Below are 26,339 nucleotides of genomic sequence, written 5' to 3'. Positions count from 1 at the left end.
AGTCAATTTTAGCTAAAATAACAGAAAAGTCAGGCGATCTACGAACACAGCAAAACGTTGTTTATTTCTGGTCGTAATGTAGAACTGGTGCACGTGTTCTGTGGCGGGAAACCGACAGCCGAATCTGCAGCACTGGTTGCTCGCTTTCTTGTTTGTTAGTCGAACGATTTGTCGGGTTCGCTGCTTGGTTGGTGAGAAGTCCTCAGAGAGACTGCCAATACACGTCCATCACCGGGTGCTGCAAGAGCCAGAAAAGATGAGGGAGCGAACCGCGTTTTAGGGTTCACTTTCCCGCACATGTGCATAAGGAAGACTTCCGGTGCGCAACCGGAAGTAACTCCATTCTGCGCATGTGCAATGAATCTTAGACAGCAGCATCAAAGCGAACTCGTGGAATTCAGCTGGAAAATTATAAGATTCCTGAAATACTGAAATTTTCACTACACTCGAACATTTCCACACATAGCAGCAAAACGGAAAAGATCGGAAAAGGGTTGATGATAATAACAATAACAGTGACGAAGCCGAATATTGAAGAAATCTCTTTCACAAAATACCAAATCTATTAAAGTAGAGCCGCAATTCTTTGAAGACTGGAGTTAACTCCCTTTGTTCATTGCCAAAACTCTTCCTCATTAATTGTATTTCTTGTTCTTGTTTCTCATGCACCTTGATTGTTTGATCAGTTCCACTTGACAACTGATATTTAAGAAAATCCAATCAAATATATAATTATTGATTGGTAATTAACTGTCTAAACAAACAGGTACAGCTTTACGATTATGTGGACCTGAAAAATATTAATAACGTTTGTTGTAGAAATCTAGAAATCTCTTGAAGCTGTCGTTGTCCACTCTGACTCCAGTTCTCACATCTTCCTCCTTCACTCTTTCTCTCCATATCTATTACTATGTAAGTATTTATTTAAACATTTCTATTATATATGTGTCGTATTATGTACATTTATTTGTTTCGATGTGTTGAGAAAGTTAAAAGGAAAAAAATCTCACTAAGACAAAATTATACGAAAGGCTGATATTTTAATACTTTCATTGTGTTGTCGTTTTCTTTTAGACATTTCGGTTAATATAGGGCGTAACAAATATCAGAAAATCAAAAAAAAAATGTGTGTAATAGGTGTAAAACAACTTCCTATGAACGAATATGAAAAAAAAAATTCGCGCACGCGAAAGGGGGGTGGGGGAGAGGCCTCGGAAAATTTACATCGGGAAGTTCCGAAAGCGTCTGAGGAGCTGACCCGGGCACCAAAACAAAAAAAAAATAGTGTAATATGTGTAAAACAACTTGCTCTAAACGAATATGACAAAAAAAAATGCGCTCTCGCGAAAGAGGGGTGGGGGAGAGGCCTCGGAATATTTATATCGGGAATTTCCGAAAGCGTCTGAACCGGGCACAAAAACAAAAACAGCGTAATAGGTGTAAAACAACTTGCTCTAAACGACTATCACGAAAAAAATGCGCGCTCGCGAAAGGGGGGTGGGGGAGAGGCTTCGGAAATTACACATCTTCAGTCCACGGCCTTTAAACTAAGAAAAAATAGTGTAATTGGTGTAAAACTACTTGTTCTAAACGAGTATCAAGAACACACACTCACACATGAATCATAAACTCCGTATTTCGCAAAAAAAATAATAAAGAGAAGAAATTCTGGAAAAAGTGAAGAAATGTTGGATCTCCGCCATGTGAATCAAAATACGTGTCAGAAACATCTTGAAATACTACAGAAATTGGTTAATATAGGGCGTTACGATTATCAGAAAATAAAAAAAAAAATGTGTGTAATAGGTGTAAAACAACTTCCTATGAACGAATATGAAAAAAAAAAATTCGCGCACGCGAAAGGGGGGTGGGGGAGAGGCCTCGGAAAATTCACATCGGGAAGTTCCGAAAGCGTCTGAGGAGCTGACCCGGGCACCAAAACAAAAAAAAAATAGTGTAATATGTGTAAAAAAAAATGCGCTCTCGCGAAAGAGGGGTGGGGGAGAGGCCTCGGAAAATTTATATCGGGAATTTCCGAAAGCGTCTGAACCGGGCACAAAAACAAAAACAAAAACAGCGTAATAGGTGTAAAACAACTTGCTCTAAACGACTATCATGAAAAAAATGCGCGCTCGCGAAAGGGGGGTGGGGGAGAGGCTTCGGAAATTTCACATCTTCAGTCCACGGCCTTTAAACTAAGAAAAAATAGTGTAATTGGTGTAAAACTACTTGTTCTAAACGAGTATCAAGAACACACACTCACACATGAATCATAAACTCCGTATTTTTGTACATATTTCGCAAAAAAAAAAAAATAATAAAGAGAAGAGATTCTGGAAAAAGTGAAGAACTGTTGTAAATTCGACAATTTCGTTAAATGTGGGAAAATTACGATGCAATTAGTAAGAAATGGGGAATGTATAAAAATACGAGTGTGCACTTGAAATACTGAAACGAAAAGCAAATATCGTATCGAGAGGAAATGAAACGGCTCTTATTTGAGACGTAGTAAGTCTTTATTTCTGGTGGTTCTTCTGCATCATTAAAAGTTAGAATTAATATATTTTTCTAATTTATTTAATTTTGTGTGTGTGTGTGGAGTGCTGCTTTAAGCACCTAATATAATCCCTTGTCACATATTTTTATTTGGGGGAATTTTCAGAAATTTTTGTGAACGAGAATTCGTTCGGTCATGCAACCAAAAAAAGAAAAGAATCAACTGCGATTTATGAGCTATTTAGCTGTTATTTTTCGCACATCTCATGACCAGTATGGTTGTAGCAGGAAGAGGAGAGATATAGACTAGGCCCTCCCTGAGAAAGAAATGGCAAGGTGTCAGCTCAGGTGAACGTAGCGGCCATTTCAACATCACGTTGCCTTCTTCAGGACGCGCCAAACTCTTTGGAGGAATCTGGCTTTCATTCTCCACATCAACCAATAATTTTTCGTACGTTAAAATTTCCCCACTAAGGATTTTGATGCTGTTAGTGAGACATCAATATTATTTACTGACATTTATTCATCTTTTATGCTCACCTAAATATTAACGTTGAGCTAACCGTATATATATACATATATATATATGTGTGTGTGTATTTGTATATATGGCTCCCATGCAGGTGGCATGTAAAAAGTACCATTCAAGCATGATTGATGCTAGTGCTGCCTGACTTGCACCCGTGCCGGTGGCACATGCAAAGCACCATTCAAGCATGGTCGATGCCAATGCTACCTGACTGGCTCCATGGCACATAAAACGTAACCGCTACACGCTCAAACAGCATCCAGCTGTAGAAATCTTGCCTGATAAGATTGAAACCTTGTTCAGCCTCATGGCTTGCCAGTCCTCAGTCAAACCTCACAACCCATGCCAGCGTGGAAAGCAGATGTTAAACGATGATGATGAAGGTAGAGAAAGAGCGATATCTATTTTAGCAAACAAAGATACAAGACTGCAATGAAAACATCAGAAATCTAGTGTCATTTATATGTATATTGGTGTGTGTGTGTGTGGAAGTGTGTCTATGACAGACTTTATATTCCAGGAGTTGGTATTATGATAGATGTGTCTACTCTATGCTTCTACAATTTATGAAAACAGAAATGTCGTAAATTTGCACTTTTGAATATCTGCCTTTTAAACATACTTTATGTCTTATATTATTTTTTCTATTCTTTCAGAAAATCACATGAAGTTGGCTAAAAAGTATTTTTTACTTTTAAAGAATCATCAATATGTCTCATGTTTGAAAGACTCTGCAAAGATATTCTACAAACATATAATCCTGCTTCTATAAAACATTGCTGAATTACAGTAAAATATTTCCTCTGAGCGAGAGGCATTTCTTTACTTCTGAAATGTGCAAGAGATAATTTTCTCTTTTAAATATACTTTGATAGATTTCGAAACAGTATTTGCGACATTTTTAAATATTGGCATTGACCACATTTAGTAGAAATATAAGAGAAGTGATATTTGTTTGGAATAAACTATAAAAGCCAAAAGAAGCAAAATATCCATAAATTTTGGTGAGAGCAAAAATATTATTGAAAAGTTGTTGATCTGTAGAACTTGAAGGATTGATTATATTTTTCTTGAAGAGATGTCGGAAGGATTAAGAAAATCATCATATGACTGTGACATCTGCAAAGAGTCATTCTTGGAAGAAAGTAAATTCAATCAACACAAACAAATTCATGAAGAGGAAGCACCATATCACTGTACTGTCTGTGGTAAATCATTGTCTGACAGGAGTAGCTTTGCTCGTCACAAACGTATTCATACAGGGGAGAAGCCATATCACTGTAGTATCTGTGGTAAATCATTCTCTCATGCTCAAAGCTTAGCTATTCACAAACAAATCCATACAGGGCAGAAACCATATCACTGTGATATCTGTGGTAAATCATTCTCTGATGGCAGTAGCTTAACCAAACACAAGCGTATTCATACAGGGGAGAAACCATATCACTGTGATATCTGTGGTAAATCATTCTCTGATGGCAGTAGCTTAACTCGACACAAAGGTATTCATACAGGGGAGAAACCATATTGCTGTGATATCTGTAGTAAATCATTCTCTCGTTATCATAGCTTAGCTCTTCACATTCGTATTCATACAGTGGACAAAACATATAACTGTGATATCTGTGGTAAATTATTCTATCAAAGTGGTGACTTAGCTATACATAAACGTATTCATACAAATGAGAAACCATATACCTGTGATGTCTGTGGTAAATCATTCTATCAAAGTGGTAACTTAACTAACCACATACGTGTTCATACAGGAGAGAAACCATATTCCTGTGATATCTGTGGTAAATCATTATGTAGTGGCAGTAGCTTATTGAAACACAAACGTATTCATACTGGGGAGAAACCATATCACTGTGATATCTGTGGTAAGTCATTCTCTCAGGACAGTGGCTTAACTCAACACAAAAGTATCCATACAGGAGAGAAACCATATTCCTGCGATATCTGTGGAAGATCATTCTCTTATAGCGGTAGCTTAACTACTCACAAATGGATTCATACATGAGGGAGTCCATATTCTTGTGATATCTGTGGTAAATCTCTCTCATAGCGGTAGGTCAACTACTCACAAATGTGTTCATACAGGTGAGAAACCATATACCTGTGATATCTGTGGTACATCATTCTCTGAAAGCAATAGCTTAACTAAACACAAGCGTATTCATACAGGGGCGGAACCATAACCTTGTAATATCTGTGGTAAATCTTTCTCTCAGAACAGTGGCTTAACTCACCACAACCCTATTCATACAGGGTAGGAACCATACCCCTGTGATATCTATGGTAAGATGTTCTCTCGAAACAGTCACTTAACTATACACAAATGCATTCACACTCAAGAAAAATTAATTCACAGTGATATCTGTGGCAAATCATTTACACAAAATCATTCCTGATTTAAACGAGTCTTTCCTTATGAAGTGGGTCCATAACACAGTGATATTTGTTGTATAACATTTCCTCAGAAGGACAAAGGACGTATCTCATAAAGACATCCACAGAATATAGAAACTATATGAATGTGACATCTATGGTAAATCTTTGACATGAAATCATCCATTATTGAATCAAAAGAGCATTGACAGAGGAAGGAAAACATATCACTGTGATGTTAAACCTGAATCATTCTTTCAAAATGGTGAATTGTTTGTACACAGTCCTATTAATATGAAAGATATAACTGTAGCCTTAGCTATTTGTGCTAAATCAATCTATGAAACTGGATCAATTATTGAAATGTAAATGCATTCATACAGAAGAGGAACCACGATGATGATGATCCTCATCATTTAACATTCTCCTATTCTTGCTTCTGTGAATCAGATGGAATTCATTGATGGCGATTTTCTACATCTGGGTCCCTTTCTTGTGACCAATCCTCACCTGTTTCCAAGCAAGGAAATATTTTCCCTGGTGAGACACATTTTACACAGAAGACTGGAAATGAACAACTGCACAAGTATGACGGCCATGATGGCCCTTTACGAACATCACATAATATCTGGACAAGGGTACACACACATACAGACACATGTATGTCTGAAGAATTTCTTATAGGAAATATCTTACATGTTTTCTACACATATAAGAGTTTGTAATTCCTATTAGGAAATGAAACACATGTAATGCTGAATAAATAATATCAAACTTTTCTCCGGTCTCCTTATGTGATTTGTAATTACCTTGCAAAAAATATTATCCAAACCTCCCACAAAAATAATGTACGTGTAATATAATTTTAGAAGGTGGGTGATGTTCTGATGGAGAGATTAAAGAAAGGTAGAGAGAGACAGATGATGGTGGTGGTTGTGATGGTGAATACAGAGTGAAAAGTAATGTTTTTTTTACTTGAACAAAGTTTTTTTTACAACACCTACAAATTGAAATGTGTATTGGCTCTCTGACCCATCACCTTGGCTTACAAGTTACCACTGATGTGGTTTTCTGAGTAAGCAAAGTTACATTAAATTCTGACCCCTATATTTTACATATAAGGTATTTATTTTAGTATACACTTCTCGTGTTTTAGATAAGAAATTATGCCCATGTAAATTTTAAAATGTAATTTTTTTCTATTTATGAGAAAACTGGAAAAATATAAGCAAATATTTATTTTATGAGTGCTGTGTCTATAAAATTGTGCATAAAGTGTATTAAGTAATTACCGTATTCCAATTTCCTTCAGTTTTCAGTGAATAGCAGATGAGCGACTATCTTTTGATGCAGACACAATACAGGCTCCACTTTAGAGTGTTTTGGTTTCAGGAATAACCCAATACATTGCCTCACTAGACACCGAGGCCATGACTAGTGACCGGGACCATTTGTTTTTGGATAATGGATAAACAGCTAAAAGATTATATAAATATATATTTATAAAATTAAAGACTTAAATCTGTACAAGATGCAAAGCAAAAAGAAAAGAATTCAATTAAGAATGCATCTGATGAAAGAATATTGGTTTAAAAAACATACGACATAAAAATGATAACAATGAAGACTATAAGGAATATGAGGGAGATAGAGTGAATCCTTTCTTTTTGACAATGGTCGGGCATTGTCTTGGAAGACTAATGCTTTTCTGTTGATAATCTCCAGACGCAGTTCTTTGATTTTTTTGGTTCAAATTAGCCAGTTGACGACAGAACACATCAGAATTAATGGTCTGGTTTTATGGGAGAAGGTCATAATAAACAATGCCTTTATGATCCCACAAAGCACAGGTGTGTTGCCATGGATATTCATCTTTGGTTGCTTGGGGGATATTTCTTCAAACTACAGGATCAGTTTTGCACAACATTAAGCATGCAATCCATTTTTCATCTCCAGTCACAATTCGTTTCCAAAGAAGGGCATGCTTTCTTTCCATTTCAAAAGCATATCCCAAATGGAATACTGGTCCCAGCAGTTCTTTTCTGAGGGTTTCAAGCACCCATATATTAGAATAAGATAGAAAGAGGGACAGAGAGAAGTGTACATGATATGTGGTAGGGGCAACATATAATATTTATTACATCGTTAAAAACGTTAGTTGAAGTTGATGATATGGAGATGTTAGCAATATAATTTTAGCAGAGTGGTGATGTTCTGATGGTGAGATTTAAGGTAGAGAGAGAGAGAGAGAGATGATGGTTGTGGTGGAGGAAATGGTGATGGACAGTGCATAGTTAAAAGTAACTTGTTTTTAATTGAACAAAGTTTTTTATGTCATTTATTTGCAGAATCGTATGTATTTCTGTGTAAAAAGTACAAAATCACAATAATTTGATTTTTCTCCCCACTTTTTTTACATGAACAAAACGACAGCTTCCAAATATTGTTTTCTAAATGGGTAAGAAAGATCAAACTTTAAACCAGTGTTACACATTCATATCTATGTGTATACGCAGGTATATGTATGTAGAATACATCCGCACTTTTGGCACTATTTTGTTAGTAACAGTACGAACTATGTCTAAAGTATATATGTATCACTACGCTGAATGTAGTCCAGTTTGTGTAACATGAAAAGTAAATAAACACGTAAAAGAATAACAATGGCTCGTATTGAGTTGTCTATCCCATTAGAAGGATACAACACATAACATGGTGGCAGCGGTAAATAATTAATCGGAAACTGTGCCTTTACAACAAAACAGAAACACAACGAACCAGAAATTAACAAACAAAACATCGCTTCGTCTTCGGACACACATACACGAGAATCAAAAATTGCGACCCCCGTCACCGTACAGATGAATCTACATCCGACCATGAACTGGGACTCCGATGATATCGCGGAAGCGTTTAAGAAATTTAAACAGAAAACTCAACTAGCTTTCAAAAGTTTCCTGAAAGGCACGACTGAAGATGAAAAGGTAACCTATATCCTTTTATGGACGGGAGAAAAAGGCATAGACTTATTCAATAGCTGGGACATGTCAGAATCGTATTGCAATAACCCAGACACACTTTTAGAGAAATTTGAAAGGCACCTAGAGCCCAGATAGAACCATAGAATTCACAGATTCGAATTCCAGATCCTGAAATGACCCACAAGATAATTGATCCATTTTCGTAGATTGATTAAGCACGAATAGCTTAGGTTACAGTTATATCTTTCATATTAATAGGACTGTGTACAAACAATTCACCATTTTGAAAGAATGATTCAGGTTTAACATCACAGTGATATGTTTTCCTTCCTCTGTCAATGCTCTTTTGATTCAATAATGGATGATTTCATGTCAAAGATTTACTATAGATGTCACATTCATATAGTTTCTATATTCTGTGGATGTCTTTATGAGATACGTCCTTTGTCCTTCTGAAGAAATGTTGTACAACAAATATCACTGTGTTATGGACCCACTTCATAAGGAAAGACTTCTGTTTAAATCAGGAATGATTTTGTGTAAATGATTTGCCAGAGATATCACTGTGAATTAATTTTTCTTGAGTGTGAATGCATTTGTGTATAGTTAAGTGACTGTTTCCAGAGAACATCTTACCACAGATATCACAGGAGTATGGTTTCTACCCTGTATGAATACGTTTGTGTTGAGTTAAGCCACCGTTCTGAGAGAATGATTTACTACAAATATCACAGCGATATGGTTTCTCCCCTGTATGAATACGCTTGTGTTGAGTTAAGCCGCTGCTTTCAGAGAATGATCTTCCACAGATATCACTGTGATATGGTTTCTCACCTGTATGAATACGTTTGTGACTAGTGAAGCTACTGCTATAAGAGAATGATTTACCACAGATATCACAGTGATATGGTTTCTCCCCTCCATGAACCTGTCTGTGAGTAGTTAAATTACTTCCTTGATGGAATGATTTACCACAGATATCACAGTGATATGGCTTCTCCCCTGTATGGATACGTGTGTGTTGAGTCAACCTACTGTTATGAGAGAATAATTTACCACAGATATCACAGGAATATGGTTTCTCTCCTGTATGAATGCGTTTGTGATTCGTTAAGCTGCTGATTTGAGAGAATGATTTACCACAGATATCACAATAATATGGTTTCTCCCCTGTATGAATACGTTTGTGTCGAGTTAAGCTACTGCCATCAGAGAATGATTTACCACAGATATCACAGTGATATGGTTTCTCCCCTGTATGAATACGCTTGTTTGGTTAAGCTACTGCCATCAGAGAATGATTTACCACAGATATCACAGCGATATGGTTCCTCACCTGTATGAATACGTTTGTGTCTAGTTAAGTTACTGCTCACAGAGAATGATTTACCACAGATATCACAGCGATATGGTCTCTCCCCTGTATGAATTAGTTTGTGTGTAGTTAAGCTGCTACCCTCGGAGAATGATTTACCAGCAATATCACAGTGGTAGTTTTTATCTCCTGTGTGGATATGTTTGTGAATATCTAAGCTATGAGTACGAGAGAATGATTTACCGCAGATATCACAGTGATATGGTTTCTCCCCAGTATGAATACGTTTGAGTCTAGTTAAGTTACTGCCAACAGAAAATGATTTACCACAGATATCACATTGATATGGTTGCTCACCTGTATGAATACGTTTGTGTGTAGTTAAGTTACCTGCCTGACTGAATGATTTGCCACAGATATCACAGTGATATGGTTGCTCACCTGTATGAATTAGTTTGTGTGCAGTGAAGTTACTACCATCAGAGAATGATTTACCACAGATCTCACAGCGATATGGTTCCTCACCTGTATGAATGTGTTTGTGTCTAGTTAAATTACTGCTCTGAGGGAATGTTTTGGAAAACCGATTATAGCAGTGACTCGATCAATTCCCAGGGATATCTGAAGAAGGGATTTTTATATTCTGAAATATTATATCAGACTATGGATGATTGAATTACAAAGGTTATTATAATCCGTTCTTGTGCCATTCAATGCATTATTTTTACGAACAGTGTGCAATGCTTCAAGCGAACAGCAATTTTCCCCTAAAGGTTCAGTCTTTGAAGTTGAAAACCTCGACCTCTCCAAGACTGACAAATGTCAAGACACTGTTGACCGTTTTCTTCAATTCCAGGGGATTGTTCATCATGAGTATGCTCCACCTGGTCAGATAGTAAACCAGGAGTTCTACTGTGATGTTTGCGGGATGCTATTCATTGGAAAGGGCCACAATTCGATGCCTCCAGGGAGTGACAATGCACCTGCCTATTCAGGTGGCAAAACAGGTGTGATATCTGTGTTACTTGTTCCTTCTCGAGCCATGCCTGGCTCATAAGGGCCAGTTTCCTTGGCGTATAGGTTCCCCACCTGGACGGGACGCCAGTCCGTCGCAGGTGAGTTGCAAGATGCAGGAGGAAAGAGTGAGAGAAGGTTGTGGCGAAAGAGTCAGCAGAAGTTCGCCATTACCTTCTGCCGGAGCCGCGTGGAGCTTAGGTGTTTCACTCATAAACACACACATTGCTCGGTCTGAGATTTGAACCTGTGATCCCTCGACTATGAGTCGGCTGCTCTAACCACTAGGCCATGTGCCTCCACATCTGTGTTACTAAACAAAGCTGTGTTGACAAGATAGAACTCCGAGGTGAAAACATTGGTTATCTAGGCCATTAACATCTATATTGGTGTGTGTGAGAGAGAGAGAAAGAGCGTGTGTGTCACAGATTTAATGTCCAGGAGTTGCAATTATAATTATTGAATCTGCTCGTAATTTATTAACTTTTGGGTAAGTTTATTAGTTTGAATGCAGGTTAACTTCTACAATCCATTAAAACAGAAATGGCATAAATTCGCATTTTTTAATATCTACCTTTTAAACCTATTCTATGTCTTATATTATTTTTTTCTATTCTTTCAGAAAATCACATGAAATTGGCTAAAAAGTATTTTTTACTTTTAAAGAATCATCAATATGTCTCATGTTTGAAAGACTCTGCAAAGATATTCTACAAACGTATAATCCTGCTTCTATAAAACATATTGATCACATTTAGAAGAAATATAAGAGAAGTGATATTTGTTTGGAATAAACTATAAAAGCAAAAAGAAGAAAAATATCCATAAATTTTGGTGAGAGAAGAAATATTCTTCGATTGATTATATTTTTTCTGAAGTGATGACAGAAGAATTAGGACAATCCTCACATGACTTCTCAGAAGAAAGTAAATTCAATGAACACAAACGAATTCATACAGTGGAGAAACTTTATTCCTGTGATATCTGTGGGAAATCATTCTCTTCTGCAAGAAACTTGATTGCACACGAGCATATTCATACAGGGGAGAAACCATATCAATGTGATATCTATGGTAAATCTTTCCCTGAAAACTATAGCTTAACTAAAAACAAACTAATTCATACAGGGGAGAAACCATATCACTTCAGGAGGAAGACTGAACGATGCTTTCTTTAAAGCCTGTCGCTTTTTTTTTTACTTGTTTCAGTCATTTGACTGCGGCCATGCTAGAGCACCACCTTTAGTTGAGCAAATCGACCCCAGGACTTACTCTTTGTAAGCCTAGTACTTATTCTATCGGTCTCTTTTGCCGAACCGCTAAATTACGGAGACGCAAACACACCAGCATCGGTTGTCAGGCATTGTTGGTGGGACAAACACACACATATATATATATACATATATACGACGAGCTTCTTTCAGTTTCCATCTACCAAATCCACTCACAAGGCTTTGGTCGGCCCGAGGCTATAGCAGAAGACACTTTCTCAAGGTGTCATGCAGTGGGACTGAACCCAGAACCATGTGGTTGGTAAGCAAGCTACTTACCACACAGCCACTCCTGTGCCTATATATATATATATATATATAATATACATATATGATGGGCTTCTTTTCAGTTTCTGTCTACCAAATCCACTCACAAGGCTTTGGTTGGCCCAAGGCTATAGTAGAAGACACTTGCCCAAGGTGCCACGCAGTGGGACTGAACCCAGAACCATGTGGTTGGTAAGCAAGCTACTTACCACACAGCCACTCCTGTGCCTTTGCTAGAGAAAGATGAGCTGGTGAAAGTTGTATGTATCATGGCTGTCTCTGGTCATCTCATTTCACCAACTGGCTTTTGCTTTACGAAATTCTAGTATTTTATAAGTGCAATATAGCGAGAAAGAGAGGCATATTGCCGAGAACAATGAGGAAACTGATGTAGGTAACTCTTCATTTAATTTTGACTTTTGGTGGTATAGAAGAGGTTAGGGGTGAAATAGGAAAACATATCAATTGGCCTGGCAGAGGGTATGTGTGGAGTGTCACTGTTGTCAACTACTGTTTTTCTGTGGGAAAATGCTGTTTTCAGGTTCAAATCTATATGCCCCAAATGAAATCCGCTATTTTACTTCCCAAGGAAAAGACTTTCATAACAATATGTGTGTGTATATATATATATATATATGCTCCTCCTTAATTCTTCTGTTCATCTGCTTCTACAACTCTCTCTCCTCTCTTTCCCCTCCTTAATTCTTTTGTTCCTCTTTTTCTCTCTCTTCTTTTCCCATGTGACCGATAGGCCAGATGGTTAGCCCTCTTTTTGCGTCTGACCACGGTCAGTGCAACATTGATATTCTTCCGTGTGTTTGTGAAAGCTCTGTATCTCTGCCGTAAGGCTTCATTTCCACACACACCAGCTGAATTCAATTCGTCCCCAGTCGAAAGACACCTGTTGTTATGTCCTGTTATTATTATTAATATTTTTATTGTATTTTGTATTTATATTTGTGTAACATCGTCTGTTTTTCCGTCCTTATTTTCGTATACATTCCATGCTTTCTTCCAAGGAATCTGATGCTCTTAGCTTAGTATTTCCTTGGGGCTGGCCAGATTGGAGCAATCTCAAGATTAATCAGCTGAAATTGCGAGGATGATCTGGTTCTTTACAGGGGACAGAAAGCTTCAAATGACCCGTCCTTTCTTTTTCATAAAGGACCCGTTTGTACTTTGGTGTGAAATAATTTTTTCCACACGTTTTTTTGAGTGCATTCAACGATGCTCAGTCCAAACCCACCACCCGCCAGATTCTTCTGGAAAAGAAGGGGGGGGACCTTGGAGTTTCCCACCAACAGTTTTATTTTGTATTTTGTTTTTTTTCTGGGTTATTTTACATGCTTTCAACGTATGTGACATTGAAATTACACGTAAAGGGCTCCTTTCCTTAGAAAAAGAAAGATTCGGCCACTATTTCTTGCATGCCCTGCTACCATGTAACAGTTATTTTGAGTCCTTTATCGTAAATAGCTGTTGTATGGTAACAAGGCATGCTAGAAATAGTAACCGAATCTTTGGAGATGAGATACATTGAATGCACTGGAAAAAAACCTATGGAAAGAATTTATTTCAGTGAGGTTATGAACAGGTCTTTTACGAAATATTTACAGTATTTCTAAAGCCATCTTCACTTTAAAATATTTTTTAAATATGCCAAAACAATTTTTGTAATGGTATTCAATTGAAAATAATAAAAAAATAAATAAAATTGTCTGTTTAAAGAAAGCTAAAATATAAATACAAAAAAGCAAAAGTAGAAACATTTCCTGTAAAAACAACTTTTTTTGTTGGCAAGTTAGTCATAATGTGTCTAACCGAAAAGCTAGAAATTCTTCCTTTTCAGGGTTAAGTTATTTTTGGTGGATTTTCTCAATATGCACTGTTTTGGGTATTTATACCCCACAAAACTCCTAATATCTCAAGAACCAGTTGTCCAATTCACGCGAAACTTGTTTTATTCCATTTGTATTCACATTTCAGGAAAGTCTTAATTCTTAGTATTTTCCCCATTATGTGCCATTTTGGCTATGTAACATTGGAAGCAAAATTGAAGTTCATTTTTAATGTAATATATGTGTGTGTATAGGTCTGCCTACTTACAACTGCAATACAAGTATTAAGTCGTGAATAAACCATTATACTTGGCACTTGTTGGCCTGGAGAAAGGCTTTGATAGAATTCCTCTGTTGGCCAGACACCAAGGTTCAATAGAACCTACTGAAGCAAACCAACGTGCTTCTGGCATTATCACAGGCAAGAGCAAGAAGTCGACATTAAAGTTCATACTGTTTTCAAATTTTGGCACAAGGCCAGCAATTCCACGGGTGTGTGTGTTAAGTTGAATATGTCGATTCTAATGCTCAACTGTTGATTACTTCCACCAACCCCCAAAAGGACGAAAGACAAAGTCCACCTTGACAGAATTTAAATGCAAATGTCATGCCAGAAGAACCACAGCTAACATTTTCCCCAATGTGCTAACGACCCTGCCAGTTCGCCACTTTAGTTTCTTATTAATTACTAGTGGGACCCATGTAAATTCTACAGAATGAAAAAAATTAAGAGGACCTATTTAAGAAAGAGAGGATGATTTGCATTTTTATAGCATTCATAGTTTTAGCTTTCTTTGAATATACTTGGCATCTGTCTACATCCAATTCCTCACAACACCATCGGTGCCATCTTTTTCCTCTTTTTTATTACATCTTTTTAGTGTTCCATGCTCTAGATCTGTGCATCTTTTCTCAGGCAGCTTGCAACTGTGTCTCTTGTGAATCCATAGTTTAGGCTAAATTAATCCTTAGAAACAAATATCAATCTCTTAAGTGAGAAGACGATAAACAAATTGCACAGAAGTGCAAGTGTTGAGTGATGGTCTCTATAAACCACCATCATCTCTCTCTTTCTGTGCCTTTCTTTAATATCAACATCAGAACATCACCCCTCTGCTAAGATTATATTTCTAACTATTCTCTATATCACAAACTTCAGCTAGCTCTTTTAAACATAAAATAACTATTACATTCCCCCCATCACATGTCATGCTTGCTTCTTTCTTAGTATTTTTGTCTCTCCCTTTTCTTTCTTTCTCTATTTGCCTCACTCTTTGTCTTATCATCTTTTCTCTCTCTACCCCCCTTTTCTCTAATAACATGAAAGTGTTACTGACGAGCTAAGTAACAGAATGAGAAGCAGAATTATTATAAGATCACCTTACTCTATTTCTCCCTCCCTTTTCTCCACTTCTGTCCCCACCCCTCATTTATTCCACTAATCTGATGAAAGCATAACAGCTGGTTATTATATATATACATAAATATTATTTTTGTCTGAGGTTTGGATAATATTTTTTGCAGAGTAATTACATATCACATAAGGAGACTGGAAAACAGTTTGATAGAATTTATTCAGCATTACATGTGTTTCATTTCCTAATAGGAATTACAAACTTTTAGACAAAGAGAAAATATGTAAAATATCTCTTATAAGAAATTCTTCATATATACATGTGTGTGTGTGTGTCCAGATATTATGTGATGTCCGTAAATGGCCATCATGACCGTTATACTTGTGCAGTTCTTCATTTCCAGTCCTCTGCGTAAAATATGTCTCACCAGGGAAAATATTTCCTTGTTTGGAAACAGGTGAGGATTGGTGACAAGAAAGGGTACCCAGCTCAGGAAAATCTCCATCAATGAATTCCATCAGATAGACAGATGCATGGAAAAGCGAATTTTAAATGATGATGATTATCATCATTGTAGTGATATGGTTCCTCTTCTGTATGAATGCAGTTATGTTTTAATAATTGATCATTTTCATAGATTGATTTAGCACAAATGTCTTAGGGTATGCTTTATCTTTCATATTAATATGACTGTATAATTCTCCATTTTGATAAAATGATTAAGCACTGCTATCACAGTGATATGTTTTCCTTCCTCTGTCAATGCTCTTTTGATTCGTTAATGGATCATTTTAAATGAAAGGCTTACCATTGATATCACATTCATATAGTTTCTTTCTTGTGTATTTACAAATGTACAGAAGGAGGCAGAGGAGGAGTGATGTCTATGTTAACAAAAGAAGCTGTGTTAATACGACACGTGACTGAGGTGAAACCATCAGATATCTAGTGTCATTGACATGTATATTGGTGTGTGTCTAGGACAGACGCAATGTCCAGGAGGTGTTATTACGATAGATATGTTCCACTTTAGCAGGGTCTGGTTTCACTCCCACTGCAGAGTATATAATTCCAAAGAATTTGCACTCCTTTGCTTTGATCACACACTTGTCCGCATTGAGTTTGATGCCTGCTTGTCGGGTTTTCTCCATAGCTTCATGTAAATTGAAGTCATGTGTGGTCTCATCCTTGCCATGCACTTGGATGTCATCTGCTATTCCAATTGCTCCCTTGCAGCCTTGGTAGGTCTCATCTATTTGGCGCTGGAAAACATCTTGGCTCACCTTCAATCCAAATGGGAGTCGGTTGAATCGATATCTGCCAAAATTGTGTGTTGAAGGTAGTGAGCATGGATGACTTTGTCTATCTTTACATTCCAGTACCCATTGCTGGCATCCAGTTTGCGGAATAATTTGGACCCAGTCAATGATGGTGTGATTTCTTCAAGGGTTCGAATTGGATGGTACTCTCTTTTTAATGCCTTGTTCAGGTCCCTTGGGTCGAGGCATATCCGTAGGCTACCATTGGGTTTTTCCTTGATTACAATTGAATTCACCCTGTCTGTTGGTCGTGTCACTTTGGTGATTTTTTTTTTTCCATTCTGTCCAACTCTGTCTTCAGCTTCTCTTTTAGTTCTAGAGGGACGCGGCGAGGTGGGTGAACAATTGGTTTGATATTGGGGTCGACTGTTATATGGTATCTACATTTCACAAAGCACCCGACTGTATCGTCAAAGCATTCAGGGTACATGCTTATCAGTTCCTCTTTGTTTGTGATTGGTGGTCGGTCTTTGATAGGCATATCTCTGTCAATCCTGCTCGGAGTTGCCTTCACTTCACCATTGATTGACACAATATTTAGCTTTTTGCAGGTATTGAGTCCAAGAATTGCTGGACCTTCTGTTGTTGTGACATAAAAAGAACACTTGATTGTTTTTCCTTTGTGTGTCCCTGTGATTGTTGTTTTGCCCAGTTGTGGAATCCTGGTACCTCCGTACGCAGTGAGGATTACATCACTTGGTGTGAGGATTCCTTCTTTGACTTTATCCTCTTGTGTCATGTGTTCTGGGAACATCTTTTTGTGGAGGTTGACAGGCAAGATATCACTCTGGGCTCCAGTCTCAATCTTCAGCCTTAAGTCAATGTTTATTCGTTTCTTGCCAGACTTCTTTTGTATTCTTATTGTTGTGTATGCCTCATTTTTTTTCTTGTCGCCATTTCCCATCTCATGCACATTTATTGTGCCGACTGCCAAGAATTCCTCCTCTGAGGTGTTTTGTTCCTGTCGTTGGGCATGTATATCTCTTCTTCTATTTCCGCTCCTCTTTGAAAGTTGGGGCTTGTTTTTCTGGGATTTTGTCAACCTACACATTTTTTTGCAGTGGTTAAGTTTTCCACATGCTTTGCAGTGTATACCGAATGCAGGACATTTCTTCCGGTTGTCGAACTCATGCTCTGTACCACAGTACTGGCATGTTCTTTGTTTGCGGGTATGTTTCGTCCTGTGCCTAGATGCAATATCTACACTGCTGCCTAGTGAGCTTGTTTGTAAGGTAAGTGAGGCCATTTGTTTGGTAGTGGCTTCGAATGTTCTTGCAGTGTCTACTGCTTCTATCAACTGGAGAGCGTCCTTACCTATGAGGGATTTCTGAACTTCTTTATGAGCACACCCCCATATTAGTTGATCAACAATTCTTTTGTCCTTATCTTTGAATTTGCATTTTTCAGCAACATTCTTTAGTCTGGACAGGAAATTGTCAATCGTTTCTTGTTGGTCTTGTTTTAGGCCCTGGAATTTGAATCTGTGAATTTTATGGTTCGATCTGGCTCTAGGTGCCTTTCAAATTTCTCTAAAAGTGTGTCTGGGTTATTGCAATCCGATTCTGACATGTCCCAGCTATTGAATAAGTCTATGCCTTTTTCTCCCGTCCATAAAAGGATATAGCTTACCTTTTCATCTTCAGTCGTGCCTTTCAGGAAACTTTTGAAAGCTAGTTGAGTTTTCTGTTTAAATTTCTTAAACGCTTCCGCGATATCATCGGAGTCCCAGTTCATGATTGGATGTAAATTCATCTGTACGGTGACGGGGGTCGCCATTTTTGATCCTCGTGTATGTGTGTCCGAAGACGAAGCGATGTTTTGTTTGTTAATTTCTGGTTCGTTGTGTTTCTGTTTTGTTGTAAAGGCACAGTTTCCGATTAATTATCCCACCGCTGCCACCATGTTATGTGTTATTTCGTTCTAATGGGATAGACAACCAATATGAAGCCATTGTTATTGTTTTACGTGTTTATTTACTTTTTCATGTTACACAAACTGGACTACATTCAGCGTAGTGATACATATATACTTTAGACACAGTTCGTACTGTTACTAACAAAATAGTGCCAAAAGTGCGGATGTATTCTACATACGTATACCTGTGTATACACATAGATATGAATGTGTAACACTGTGGTTTAAAGTTTGATCTTTCTTACCCATTTAGAAAACAATATTTGGAAGCTGTCGTTTTGTTCATGTAAAAAAAGTGGGGAGAAAAATCAAATTATTGTGATTTTGTACTTTTTACACAGAAATACATACGATTCTGCAAATAAGTGACATAAAAAACTTTGTTCAATTAAAAACAAATTACTTTTAACTATGCACTGTCCATCACTATTTCCTCCACCACAACCATCATCTCTCTATCTCTGTGCCTTAAATCTCACCATCAGAACATCACCACTCTGCTAAAATTATATTGCTAACTTCTCTATATCATCAACTTCAACTAACGTTTTTAACGATGTAATAAATATTATATGTTTCCCCTATCACATATTATGTACACTTCTCTCTGTCCCTCTTTCTATCTTATTCTAATATATGGGTGCTTGAAACACTCAGAAAAGAATTGCTGGGACCAGTATTCCATTTGGGATATGCTTTTGAAATGGAAAGAAAGCATGCCCTTTTTTGGAAACGACTTGTGACTGGAGATGAAAAATGGATTGCATGCTTAATGTTGTGCAAAACTGATTCTAGAGTTTGAAGAAATATCCCCCAAGCAACCAAAGATGAATATCCATGGCAACACACCTGTGCTTTGTGTTTGGTGAGATCATAAAGGCATTGTTTATTATGACCTTCTCCCATAAAACCAGACCATTAATTCTGATGTGTTCTGTCGTCAACTGGCTAATTTGAACCAAAATATATCAAAGAACTGCGGCTGGAGATTACCAACAGAAAAGCATTAGTCTTCCAACAAGACAATGCCCGACCATTGTCAAAAAGAAAGGATTCACCCTATCTCCCTCATATTCCTTATAGTATTCATTGTTATCATTTTTATGTCGTATGTTTTTTAAACCAATATTCTTTCACCAGATGCATTCTTAATTGAATTCTTTTCTTTTGCTTTGCATCTTGTACAGATTTAAGTCTTTAATTTTATAAATATATATTTATATAATCTTTAAGCTGTTTATCCATTTCCAAAAACAAAAGTTCCTGGTCACTAGTCATGGCCTCGGTGTCTAGTGAGGCAATGGATTGGGTTATTCCTGAAACCAAAATACTCTAAAGTGGAGCCTGTATTGTGTCTGCATCAAAAGATAGTCGCTCATCTGCTACTCACTGAAAACTGAAGGAAATTGGAATACGGTAATTACTTAATACACTTTATGCACAATTTTATAGACACAGCAATCATAAAATAAATATTCGCTTATATTTTTCCAGTTTTCTCATAAACAGAAAAAAATTACATTTTAAAATTTACATGGGCACAATTTCTTATCTAAAACACGAGAAGTGTATAGTAAAAAAATTACATCATCATCATAATCGTTTAACGTGCGTTATCCATGCTAGCACGGGTTGGATGGTTCGACCGGGGATCTGGGAAGCCAAAAGGCTGCACCAGGCTCCGGTTTTATCTGGCAAAGTTTCTACAGCTGGATGCCCTTCCTAATGCCAACCACTCCATGAGTGTAGTGGGTGCTTTTTACGTGCCACCTGCACTGGTACCAGGCGAGGCTGGCATCGGCCATGGTCGGATTGGTGCATTTTACGTGCCACCTGCACGGAAGCCAGTCGAGGCGGCACTGGCTTCGGCCATGATTCGGATGGTGCTTTTTACGTGCCACTGACACGGAAGCCAGTCGAGGCGGCACTGGCTTTGGCCACGATTCAGGTAGTGCTTTTTACGTATCTCCAGTCCAGGGTTCCTGGCATCTGCCGGGTGCCAATCATAGGATTGGTTCAATTTCGATTTCACTTGCCCCAACAGGTCTTCGCAAGCAAAGGGGGGTTGGCATAGGTGCCTGTCATCGGATGAGGTTCGATATCGACTTCACTTGCCTCAACAGGTCTTTGTGTGTCCAAGGGAGGAAAGGCATGCATAAGTGGGCTGGGCTCACTTGTCCTGCCTGGTCTTTTCATGCACAGCATATTTCCAAAGGTCTCGGTCGCTGGTCATTTCCTCAGTGAGGCCTAAAGTTCGAAGGTCGTGCTTCACCACCTTGTCTCAAGTTTTCCTGGGTCTACCTCTTCCATGGGTTCCCTCCACTGCTAGGGATTGGCACTTTTTCACACACCTATCTTCATCCATTCTCGCCACATGACCATACCAGCGCAATCGTCTCTCTTGCACACCACAACTGATGCTTCTTAGGTCCAACTTTTCTCTCAAGGTACTAACGCTCTGTCGAGCATGCACACTGACATTACACATCCATCGGCGCATATTGGCTTCATTTCTTGCGAGCTTACGCATGTCCTCAGCAGTCACGGCCCATGTAGCATGGCTGTTCATACACATGCATCATACAGTCTGCCTTTTACTCTGAGCGAGAGGCCTTTAGTCACCAGCAGAGGTAAGAGCTCCCTAATCTTTGCCAAGGCTATTCTTACTCTAGCCGTTACACTTTCAGCCCACCCACCCCCACTACTGACTTGGTCACCAAGATAACGGAAGCTATCAACTACTTCTAGTTTTTCCCCCTGAAAAGTGACGGAAGTTGTTTTCTGCAGATTTTCAGAGGTTAATGCTCCCGAGCATCTGCCACATACAAAAACCATCTTCCTAGTTAGCCTTCCTTTGACATTGCTGCACCTCCTATGTGTCCATAAATTACACTTGGTGCATCTTATAGAGTTTCTACCTACACCTTTTCTACAAATCGAGCAGGGCCATCTACCTGAAGGCATTTGTGATTTGTCTACCTTCCTACTTATTACGACTTTGGTTTTAGCTAGATTGACTCTAAGGCCCTTCGATTCTAAACCTTGCTTCCACACCTGAAACTTCTCCTCCAGTTCTGATAGTGACTCAGCAATTAGAGCAAGGTCACCAGCATAGAGGAGCTCCCAGGGGCATCCTGTCTTGAATTCCTCCGTTATTGCCTGTAGGACTATGATAAATAGGAGGGGGCTGAGGACTGAGCCTTGGTGGACCCCTACCTCTACCCGGAATTCTTCACTGTACTCGTTGCCAACCCTCACCTTACTAGCAGCGTCCCTGTACATGGCTTGCACAGCTCTCACTAACCATTCATCTATCCCTAGTTTCCTCATTGACCACCAGATGAGGTATCGGGGGACCCTGTCAAAGGCTTTCTCCATGTCAACGAAAACCAGGTACAGGGGCTTATCTTTGGCTAGGTATTTCTCCTGCAGCTGCCTTACCAGGAATATAGCATCAGTGGTACTTTTCCCTGGCACGAACCCAAACTGCATCTCATCTAAACTAACTCTCTCTCTAATTAGTTGGGTTATGACCCTCTCTGTAACCTTCATCACCTGATCCAACAGCTTGATACCTCTGTAATAATTTGTATCTAGGGCGTCACCCTTACCTTTGTAACAGTTGACTATTATGCTGCTACACCAGTCATTGGGTATGACTCCTTCGTGTATCACCTGATTAACTATATGGGTGACTAGGCTATAGCCGACACTACCAGATATTTTGAGCATCTCTGCAGTGATACCTGATGGGCCTGGGGCTTTCCCTGTCTTCATGCCTCTAATTGCCTTAACTACCAAGGAACTATCAACTCTGATAGCTGGTCCCTCTGTTGGGTCAACATTCGGCAGACTCTCTTTATCCCATTCATTTTCTTTATTCAGCAATCTTTCATAGTGGCGTCTCCAAACCTCTCTCTTTGCATCCTCATTTAGCGCAAGTGAAACATCTACCATGCGAACACACTTCTCTCCTACCACATCACAATTCTCTCTCACACACTGTCTTGTAACGCAAAACACCTCCAGTCCTTGGTCGTCACGGCACAGAACATTGGCAAATTTTTTCTTATCTGCTTCCCCTCTGGCTAGATAGACCTGTCTCCTAGCTTCCCTTTTAGCAGTCTGATACAATTCCCTGCTACCACCATTCTTCCAGTCCTTCTAAGTCTGTCTCTTTTCTCTAATAGCCCTGTCTACAACACTGTTCCACCACCACGTTACTTTGGGACGAGAGGGGACTCTATCCCCTTCTACTTCGTCAAAAGCTTCAAGTAGCATGTCCCTAAATCTCTGTCCATTCGTAGGATCTCTACGCTTCAAGATCCTTCTTCTCCATGTTGGTCGTCCTCTTAGTCCTGATCCTAAAGTCACTAACTACCAGTCTATGTTGTGGGGTACATTCTTCGCCTGGGAAGGTTTTGGCATTTATAAGTAGCCATCTCTCCCTTTGCCTGGCAAGGATGTAGTCAATTTGGCTGGTATGTTGGCCCGATCGGTAGGTGACTAGGTGGCTGGTAGGTTTCCTGAAGTTAGTATTGCAAATCATAAGATTATTTGCATCGCGGAACTCCAGCAGCCTGGTTCCCTCCTCGTTGCGGGAACCATAGCCATAGCCTCCATGTACGCCATGGAAGCCCCCAGCATGTCGTCCAATGTGACTATTGAAGTCACCAGCCACAAAGAGAAGGTCTGTCATTCGTCAACGAGGTAGTCTGCAACAGAGTGTCATAGAATCGGTCTTTCTGTCCATCAGGTAACCCCGGCTGAGGAGCATAGGCCGATATCATGGTTGCTAATCCATGATGAAGCACTAATCTAATCTTAAGTATTGTCACATACTCTGATTACCTCAATTACTTTATCTACCCATTTCTCAGCGATAAGTATACCCACGCCACCAACCCCGTCAGTGTTCCTTATATGTAAAATATAGGGGTCACAATATAATGTAACACATCAGTTCAAGTGAAAAAAAAACATTACTTTTCACTCTGTATTCACCATCACAACCACCACCATCATCTGTCTCTCTCTACCTTTCTTTAATCTCTCCATCAGAACATCACCCACCTTCCAAAATTATATTACACGTACATTATTTTTGTGGGAGGTTTGGATAATATTTTTTGCAAGGTAATTACAAATCACATAAGGAGACCGGAGAAAAGTTTGATATTATTTATTCAGCATTACATGTGTTTCATTTCCTAATAGGAATCAAAAACTTTTAGATGTGTAGAAAACATGTAAGATATTTCCTATAAGAAATTCTTCAGACATACATGCGTCTGTATGTGTGTGTACCCATGTCCAGATATTATGTGATGTTCGTAAAGGGAGATCATGACCGTCATACTTGTGCAGTTGTTCACTTCCAGTCCTCTGTGTAAAATATGTCTCACCAGGGAAGATATTTCCTTGCTTGGAAACAGGTGAAGATTGGTCACAAGAAAGGGACCCAGATTTAGAAAATCTGCATCAATGAATTCCATCTGATCCACAGAAGCATGAATAGGAGAATGTTAATTGATGAGGATCATCATCATCGTGGTTCCTCTTCTGTATCAATGCATTTACATTTCAATTATTGATCATTTTCATAGATTGATTTAGCACAAATAGCTTAGATTACAGTTATATCTTTCATATTAAAAGGACTGTGTACAAACAATTCACCATTTTGAAAGAATGATTCAGGTTTAACATCACAGTGATATGTTTTCCTTCCTCTGTCAATGCTCTTTTGATTCAATAATGGATGATTTCATGTCAAAGATTTACCATAGATGTCACATTCATATAGTTTCTATATTCTGTGGATGTCTTTATGAGATACGTCCTTTGTCCTTCTGAGGAAATGTTATACAACAAATATCACTGTGTTATGGACCCACTTCATAAGGAAAGACTCCTGTTTAAATCAGAAATGATTTTGTGTAAATGATTTACCACAGATATCACTGTGAATTGATTTTACTTGAGTGTTAATGCATTTGTGTATAGTTAAGTGACTGTTTCCAGAGAACGTCTTACCATAGATATCACAGGGGTATGGTTTCTACCCTGTATGAATATGCTTGTGTTTAGTTAAGCTATTGCTTTCAGAGAATGATGTACCACAGATATCACAGGTATATGGTTTCTCTTTTGTATGGATACGTTTGTGTTGAGTTAAGCCACTGTCCTGAGAGAATGACTTACCACAGATATCACAAGAATACGGACTCTCTCCTGTATGGATACGTATGTGATTGGTTAAGCTGCTGCTTTGAGAGAATGATTTACCACAGACATCACATTGATATGGTTTTTCCCCTGTATGAATACGTTTGTTTCGATAAGCTACTGCCCCTAGATAATGATTTCCCACAGATATCACAATGAAATGGTTTCTCTCCTGTATGAACACGTTTGTGGTTAGTTATGTTACCAATTTGATAGAATGATTTACCACAGATATCACAGGTATATGGTTTCTCCGTTGTATGAATACGTTTATGTATAGCTAAGTTACCACTTTGATAGAATAATTTACCACAGATATCACAGTTATATGTTTTGTCCATTGTATGAATACGTATGTGAATAGCTAAGCTATGATAACGAGAGAATGATTCACCACAGATATCACAGCGATATGGTTTCTTCCCTGTATGAATACCTTTGTGCTGAGTTAAGTTACTGCCATTAGAGAATGATTTACCACAGATATCACAGTGATGTGGTTTCTCCCCTGTTTGAATACATTTATGTTGAACTAAGCTATCCCTGTCAGACAATGATTTCCCACAGATATCACAGGGATATGGTGCTTCCCCTGCATGAATTTGTTTGTGTTGATTGAATTTACTTTCTTCTAAGAATGACTCTTTGCAGATGTCACAGTCATATGATGATTTTCTTAATTCTTCCGACATCTCTTCAAGAAAAATATAATCAATCCTTCAAGTTGTACAGATCAACAACTTTTCAAAAATATTTCTCCTCTCACCAAAATATATGGATATTTTGCTTCTTTTGACTTTTATAGTTTATTCCAAAAACAATATCACTTCTCTTATATTTCTAAATGTGGTCAATGCCAATATTAAAAATGTCGCAAATACTGTTTCAAAATCTATCACAGTATATTTAAAAGAGAAAATTATCTCTTGCACATTTCAGAAGTAAAGAAATGCTTTCTGTCTCAGAGGAAATATATTACTGTAATTCAGCAACGTTTTATAGAAGAAAGATTATATGTTTGTAGAATATCTTTGCAGTCTTTCAAACATGATACATATTGATGATTCTTTAAAAGTAAAGAATACTTTTTAGCCAATTTCATGTGATTTTCTGAAAGAATAGAAAAAATAATATAAGACATAAAGTATGTTTAAAAGGCAGATATTCAAAAGTGCTAATTTACGACATTTCTGTTTTCATAAATTGTAGAAGTAATTCTTTATCTGAAATATTAAATTTATATCCAATTCTGCATTAGCAAAATTTTTATATCATAGAGTAGACACATCTATTATAATACAACTCCTGGAATGTAAAGTCTGTCATAGACACACTTCCACACACACACACTAATATACATATAAATGACACTAGATTTCTGATGTTTTCATTGCAGTCTTGTATCTTTGTTTGCTAAAACAGACA

General features: G+C 38.1%; 2 protein-coding genes across 3 annotated transcripts; one reads left to right on the top strand and one right to left on the bottom strand.

Moving 5' to 3' along the window:
• Positions 1-4,077: 4,077 nt before the first annotated feature.
• Positions 4,078-6,192, top strand: LOC118768371 (zinc finger protein 492-like). 2 transcript variants are annotated; one of them, XM_036514722.1, is made up of 2 exons: positions 4,078-4,653; positions 4,822-6,192. In XM_036514722.1, exons 1-2 carry the CDS (start codon positions 4,104-4,106, stop codon positions 5,043-5,045), a joined length of 774 nt encoding a protein of 257 aa, XP_036370615.1. In that variant the 5' UTR covers positions 4,078-4,103; the 3' UTR covers positions 5,046-6,192. The 2 variants fall into 2 exon arrangements, with proteins under 2 accessions (XP_036370615.1, XP_036370614.1); XM_036514721.1 differs by having other exon boundaries at positions 4,738-6,192.
• Positions 6,193-7,826: 1,634 nt separating this feature from the next.
• Positions 7,827-25,507, bottom strand: LOC118768305 (zinc finger protein 708-like; the record flags this gene model as incomplete). Its single annotated transcript, XM_036514502.1, has 4 exons — positions 7,827-7,863; positions 9,195-9,648; positions 10,067-10,254; positions 25,359-25,507. Coding segments are annotated over 4 exons (828 nt in total), but the record flags the coding sequence as incomplete, so codon positions are not given.
• Between the last annotated feature and the right edge of the window lie 832 nt (positions 25,508-26,339).

Source organism: Octopus sinensis, linkage group LG28 (genome assembly GCF_006345805.1).
Source record: "Octopus sinensis linkage group LG28, ASM634580v1, whole genome shotgun sequence".
NCBI lineage: Eukaryota > Metazoa > Mollusca > Cephalopoda > Octopoda > Octopodidae > Octopus > Octopus sinensis.
Note: the sequence above shows the minus strand (reverse complement) of the source record. Positions and strands in the feature narration are given on the sequence as shown.